At 40.7% G+C, this 7,500-nt stretch overlaps 1 protein-coding gene across 1 annotated transcript in view; it reads right to left on the reverse strand.

Annotated features, from left to right (window-relative positions):
* LOC143280455 (uncharacterized) overlaps positions 1–7,500 on the reverse strand; it is a 115,941-nt gene that overhangs the window by 10,317 nt on the left and 98,124 nt on the right. Inside the window, exons 26-27 of the mRNA XM_076585105.1 lie at positions 4,484–4,638; positions 520–895 (exon numbers count right to left, since the gene is read on the reverse strand). Coding sequence (XP_076441220.1) covers positions 520–895; positions 4,484–4,638 — 531 coding nt within the window. The remainder of the gene's footprint in view (positions 1–519; positions 896–4,483; positions 4,639–7,500) is intronic.

A 7,500-nucleotide genomic window follows, 5' to 3' on the forward strand; every position in this document is an offset into this window, starting at 1 on the left:
GGGGGGGGAACTGGCTGCAGCTGTCCAGCTTTGCTACACTGTGGAAAATGGTCTTATCATCATGACCCCTCAATGTCGACAAAAGTCCCCTATGGCGGTGTGCACTGTCTAGTCATCTAAAGTCACCCACGGTGGTGAAAGAGTTAAAGAACAGACGTTAAATTAACAACCAACCAACCAAGGAGCAGAACAGACCTGCTGCTGCCAGTGCACTGTCTAGTCATCTAAAGTCACCTACGGTGGTGAAAGAGTTAAAGAACAGACGTTAAATTAACAACCAACCAACCAAGGAGCAGAACAGACCTGCTGCTGCCAGTGCACTGTCTAGTCATCTAAAGTCACCTACGGTGGTGAAAGAGTTAAAGAACAGACGTTAAATTAACAACCAACCAACCAAGGAGCAGAACGGACCTGCTGCTGCCAGTGCACTGTCTAGTCATCTAAAGTCACCTACGGTGGTGAAAGAGTTAAAGAACATATGTTAAATTAACAACCAACCAACCAAGGAGCAGAACGGACCTGTGCAGCCTGGCAGCAGCCGACTTGGGGCGGGGCTGATTCATGCTGTCCGGAAGCCCTTCCTTCCAGCCAGGGGTGTGGCCGGACTTGGGGCGCCCCTTCAGCCCCTCCCAGAACAGGTCCCGCCCCCCGGCCAGCCACAGGTTGGCCCGTGGCATGTGGCGCTGCATGATCTCGCTGATGTCCTGTCGCTCCCCGTGGGGCAGTCCCCCGATGCTCAGCACCTCCGGGCAGGGGCTGGGGCTGCGGGTCCTCAGGGTGGGGGCCTCCAGCACGTGAGGGGGAGGAGGAGGAGGAGGGGGGGAGGAGGAGGAGGAGAGCTCCTCCGCCGCCTGGGGGGTGGGGGAGGAAGGGGGCTGAGGGGGTATGGTGGCTGCTGAATAAAATGGAGTAGAAAAAAAGAGTAGAATAGAAATTGAATAATTGAGTAGAAAAAAAAAAAGAGTAGAATAGAAACTGAATAAGTTCTTACTGTCATGTAACCTTAGGGTCTATATTTGACACAAGGCACATACACAAAAATGGTTAAATGAATAAATAACCTGCTCTGGTTAACTGCAGCACTGGAAGTGAAAGGGAGAGAGGAGGAAGTATGCTTGGATGACGTCTCTGGATTCGGCTTCATTTGTAAAGTGAATCTTTTGAAAAGCTTGACGAAAAGAAATCAGAAATAAAAGCAAAACAAAGCAAAACAAAACAAACAAGAGAGGCAAGGCCTTCAAGACTCACTTGTGATACACTTAAAAAAAAAAATCCAAGCTTTTTATGTATTGAGTATAATTTCAAAATGTGATGTTTAAGATGAGAAAGATCAGTTTAAAGCAAATTAACTCCCCTAGCTTTAATTACAGAGTAATTTCCCTTTTTTACTATCTGCACCAAAACGTTTGCAAAATAAATAAAACTTCCATGCTTAGCAAAAGAAGTTCCTGTTTTGAACAGAAAATGATAATAATGACTCCTCTTGTTGTTGTGTCAGAAATAAGAGGTCAAAGTGCCAAGTTTAGAGAATACAAAAAATAATAATATAACAGTAAATGCAGTTTGCATATAATTAGGCTTCATTTTTTATTTTTTTGTGCCCATCCCAGGGGTGCAATATTGTTTTAAACAAGATGAATGGAAAGAACTGAATTTTTCCTATTTTTACGCCTACTTTGGTGTCAACTGACAAAGTATTTGCAGAGAAAATGTCAATGTTAAAGTTTACCACGGACACACGGACACACAGACACACACACAGACAACCGAACACCGGGTTAAAACATAGACTCACTTTGTTTACACAAGTGAGTCAAAAAACTGCACGCACACACACACACACACACACACACACACACAGCCTAAACCCCTTGTGGCTGGTCCCAGCTTTCAGCTTAATGAAAGCCTTCATCAAGAGGGAAGAGCCGGCCAGCTGACTCCCTTTTCAAGTAAAGGTTGACTGGTTAAATTCAGGCTTTTAAGATGCTTGACACTGAAACTTACTGATGGAACTTGGCCACATGGGAACACTGAACCAGGTCAGTGAAAACATATGTCATGGTCAGTATGACAATGAGAATACCTACACTGTCTGTCATCAATGAAAAGTGGTGTCAACAAAAATATCTATACAAAATGCTCAAATCTGATGGCACAATAATAAATTCAATAATAATAATAATTCATAACTTTTCTATTCTGCTTCACAAGCAGAGTGAACAAACAATTCATCAAACAAACAAAAAAAGTAGAGATGACTAACACAAGAAAAAGCAAGACAGTATGCAGAGACCATAACTAACAAGTGTAAATGATGGATAAAACAAGAGAGGCAAGGCCTTCAAGACTCACTTGTGATAAATTAAGTCCCCTAGCATTAATTACAGAGTAATTTCCCTTTTTTTACTATCTGCACCAAAACGTTTGCAAAATAAATAAAAATTCCATGCTTAGCAAAAGACGTTCCTGTTTGAACAAAAAATGATAATAATGACTCCTCTTGTTGTTGTGTCAGAATAAGAGGTCAAAGTGCCAAGGTTTGAGAATACAAAAAATATAAATATACCAGTAAATGCAGTTTGCATATAATTTGGCTTCATTTTTTATTTTCGTGTGCCCATCCCAGAGGTGCAATATTGTTTTAAACAAGATGACTGGAAAGAACTGAATTTTTCCTATTTTTATGCCAAATTTAGTGTCAACTGACAAAGTATTTGCAGAGAAAATGTCAATGTTAAAGTTTACCACGGACACACGGACACACAGACACACACACAGACAACCGAACACCGGGTTAAAACATAGACTCACTTTGTTTACACAAGTGAGTCAAAAAACTGCACACACACACACACACACACACACACACACACACAGCCTACACCCCTTGTGGCTGGTCCCAGCTTTCAGCTTAATGAAAGCCTTCATCAAGAGGGAAGAGCCGGCCAGCTGACTCCCTTTTCAAGTGAAGGTTGACTGGTTAAATTCAGGCTTTTAAGATGCTTGACACTGAAACTTACTGATGGAACTTGGCCACATGGGAGCACTGAACCAGGTCAGTGAAAACGTATGTCATGGTCAGTATGACAATGAGAATACCTACACTGTCTGTCATCAATGAAAAGTGGTGTCAACAAAAATATCTATACAAAATGCTCAAATCTGATGGCACAATAATAAATTCAATAATAATAATAATTCATAACTTTTCTATTCTGCTTCACAAGCAGAGTGAACAAACAATTCACCAAACAAACAAAAAAAGTAGAGATGACTAACACAAGAAGAAGCAAGACAGTATGCAGAGACCATAACTAACAAGTGTAAATGATGGATAAAACAAGAGAGGCAAGGCCTTCAAGGCTCACTTGTGATAAATTAAGTCCCCTAGCATTAATTACAGAGTAATTTCCCTTTTTTTACTATCTGCACCAAAACGTTTGCAAAATAAATAAAAATTCCATGCTTAGCAAAAGAAGTTCCTGTTTGAACAAAAAATGATAATAATGACTCCTCTTGTTGTTGTGTCAGAATAAGAGGCCAAAGTGCCAAGTTTTGAGAATACAAAAAATATAAATATACCAGTAAATGCAGTTTGCATATAATTTGGCTTCATTTTTTATTTTTGTGTGCCCATCCCAGAGGTGCAATATTGTTTTAAACAAGATGACTGGAAAGAACTGAATTTTTTCCTATTTTTATGCCAAATTTGGTGTCAACTGACAAAGTATTTGCAGAGAAAATGTCAATGTTAAAGTTTACCACGGACACAGACACACAGACACACGGACACACACACACAGACAACCGAACACGGGGTTAAAACATAGACTCACTTTGTTTACACAAGTGAGTTAAAAATCAAAAGTGAACCTTTATTCATTGACAGCTGCTAAAAAATTTTCTTTTTTTAAAATTTAACCAGAAGTCATATCAGGGCCGAGTCTGAGTTCAAGTTTCAGTTTCCAGAAGGTGCTGAAGTGTGTATATCTGCCGCACCCCATCTGCTCAAAAACAACAGCAAAAAACAACAACAACAACAACAAAAAGAAACTAAAAAAACACCACTGGGTTGGAAAATCTTCACATCAAAAGAGCAAGACACAGACACAGAGCACCTTCACCATAAAATACACAACAATAGAAACAAAAATGTGGGTGTTTTTTTTTTTTAAAAAGAAGAAGAAGAATTAGAAGAAGAAGAAGAAGAAGTTGAAGAAATAGAAGTAGAAGAAGAAGTAGTAGTAGTAGAAGTAGAAGAAGAAGAACAAGAACAAGAAGAAAAGAAGAAAAAGAAAACAAAATAAAGTAAAACAAAATAAAAATAATTTCATAAAATAAAATAAAATAAAGTAAAATCTAAGAAAAAAAAAAACCAACCCCCCCCCCCCCCCCCCAAAAAAAAAAAAAAAAAAAAAAAAAATAAAATATCAATCTTTTTCTCTTTTTTTCAAAACTCCCCCCCCGTCCCCCGCACATTTACCTATGGGCTGTGCTGCAGGCCGGGTGGTCTGTTTCCAGGCGTCGATCCTCTGCTGCTGGAACTCTGTGTGAAAGATGCTGTCCTGCCCACTCCCCGCCGCCCTCTGTCGCTCCACGGCGCTCTTCGGTCGGCTGCGACCCCCTTGTTGGCTGGCACTGCCCCGTTGTAGAACAGACAGTGAGGTATGTTATGGGTTATGACTTTGATATCATCAATAGCCGAATGGTTAAAGCGTTGGACTGTCAATCTGAGGGTCCCGGGTTCGAATCATGGTGACGGCCGCCTGGTGGGTAAAGGGTGGAGATTTTTACGATCTCCCAGGTTAACATATGTGCAGACCTGCTAGTGCCTGAACCCCCTTCCATGTGTATATGCAAGCAGAAGATCAAATACGCACGTTAAAGATCCTGTAATCCATGTCAGCGTTCGGTGGGTTATGGAAACAAGAACATATCCAGCATGCACACCCCCGAAAACGGAGTATGGCTGCCTACATGGCGGGGTAAAAACGGTCATACATGTAAAAGCCCACTCGTGTGCATACGAGTGAACGCAGAAGAAGAAGAAATCTTTTTTTTTTCTTTTTTTTTTTTGAAGAACATAAAGCGCAGTGTAATTACCTAAGCTGTGTTATGGTCAGTCATGGTAATGCGGGTTTTTTTGTGTGTGTTTTTTTTATATATACACACACATATATATATATATACACAAAAACAGAACATACAGTGTAGTTATATGTCAACATTTCGTTTTTTTTTCTGAAAAGGAAGTATAATATGCTTTTTTTTTTTGATGGACACACAAATTCCAATCAGATTAATAAAGATCATTGTACCACTGTTGTTACTGTTCTGCATGGTAGTTGTATATTGTGGTTCGATTCACACCTGAAAAATTTTTAAAAATAAAAATGTCGTGGGTCTGTGTTGTTTGTAGAAATATGCCATAGGGTCTGTGTTGTTTGCAGAAATATGCCATAGGGTCTGTGTTGTTTGTAGAAATATGCCATAGGGTCTGTGTTGTTTGCAGAAATATGCCATAGGGTCTGTGTTGTTTGGAGAAATATGCCATAGGGTCTGTGCTGTTTGTAGAAATATGCCATAGGGTCTGTGCTGTTTGTAGAAATATGCCATAGGGTCTGTGTTGTTTGCAGAAATATGCCATAGGGTCTGTGTTGTTTGCAGAAATATGCCATAGGGTCTGTGCTGTTTGTAGAAATATGCCATAGGGTCTGTGTTGTTTGTAGAAATATGCCATAGGGTCTGTGTTGTTTGTAGAAATATGCCATAGGGTCTGTGTTGTTTGTAGAAATATGCCTTAGGGTCTGTGCTGTTTGTAGAAATATGCCATAGGGTCTGTGCTGTTTGTAGAAATATGCCATAGGGTCTGTGTTGTTTGCAGAAATATGCCTTAGGGTCTGTGCTGTTTGTAGAAATATGCCATAGGGTCTGTGGTGTTTGTAGAAATATCCCATAGGGTCTGTGCTGTTTGTAGAAATATGCCATAGGGTCTGTGCTGTTTGCAGAAATATGCCTAGAAATATGCCATAGGGTCTGTGCTGTTTGTAGAAATATACCACAGGGTCTGTGCTGTTTGTAGAAATATGCCACACAAGTCACTGCAAAGGCTGACCTTATCTTTGTACCCATCCACTGCGGATGAACTGTGATCTGAATGTGGCTGCCCATCCCTCCCTCTCCTTTTTTTTTTTTTTTTCTCGTTTTTCAGTTTCTTTCTCTCTTGCTCTTTCTGTCTTTCACTCTCTCTCTCTCTCTGCCTCTCTCTCTCTCTCTCTCAAGTGTGTGTGTGTTTGTGTGAAAGAGAGAGAGGGAGGTGAGTGAGTGAGTGAGAGTGTGAGTGTCTGTGAGTGTTAACTGTATGCACATTGATAATATTGTTCATACTGTGTGATTCGTTTTTTGCTGTTGTTGTCTTTTTTTTAGTTCTCTCTCTCTCTCTCTCTCTCTCTCTCTCTCTCTCTCAAGTGTGTGTATGTGTGTGTATGAAAGAGAGAGAGAGAGGGAGGGGAGGGGTGAGAGTGTGAGTGTCTGTGTGTGCATTGATGTATTGTCCATACAGTGTGATTCATCATTTGATGTTGTTGTTGTTATTGTTCATGGCCCACTCCTTAGTTATGGACCAGAGGCCTGACTTCCGAAATAAACTCTGTCACTGTCATTGTGTCTCTGACAGAGGTTCATTTGTCAGGCCTATGGTCATCTCTTTAGCTATGGACCAGAGTCCTGACAAAAAAACCTCTGTCATTGTCATTGTGTCTCTGACAGAGGTTCATTTGTCAGGCCTATGGTCATCTCTTTAGTTATGGACCAGAGTCCTGACAAACAAACCTCTGTCATTGTCATTGTGTCTCTGACAGAGGTCTATCTGTCAGGCCTCTGGTCCATCTTTTGGGCACACTGAAGAAGAAGAAGAAGAAGAAGTCATTGTCTCTCAATACTCATTCTGTGATTTTCTTCTCACCCACTGATCCGCTTTTCAGAACCCTGCTGCTGCTGGTGGCACTGTTCACATGCTGTTCATCCATCATGTATGTGTGAATGTGTGTCTGCATGTTTCACATTTATTTGCTCATTTATCATCTTTCTTTTTCTTTTTTTCTTTTTTTTTTTTTTTTTTTGTAATATTATTATTATTAGTAGTAGTATTTTTTATATATTTACCTATTATTTTTTATTTATTTATTTTATTTTTTTTCTCAAGGCCTGACTAAGCGCGTTGGGTTACGCTGCTGGTCAGGCATCTATCTGCTTGACAGATGTGGTGTAGCGTACATGGATTTGACCGAACGCAGTGACGCCTCCTGGAGCTACTGATACTGATACTGATAGTGATACTGTTCAGCCTAAACCACAGCCCACACTCAGGCCCCTTGCCCTGTCACAGGGAGCTGACAATGTCAAGTCACCACCAGGAAGCCACACACCAGAGGAGGACCTGCATCACGGCTCTGCAGTCTCTCTCTCTCTCTCTGCTGGCATGTGGTGTGTGAAGCCTGT

The sequence above is a fragment of the Babylonia areolata genome, chromosome 3, assembly GCF_041734735.1.
Source record: "Babylonia areolata isolate BAREFJ2019XMU chromosome 3, ASM4173473v1, whole genome shotgun sequence".
NCBI lineage: Eukaryota > Metazoa > Mollusca > Gastropoda > Neogastropoda > Buccinidae > Babylonia > Babylonia areolata.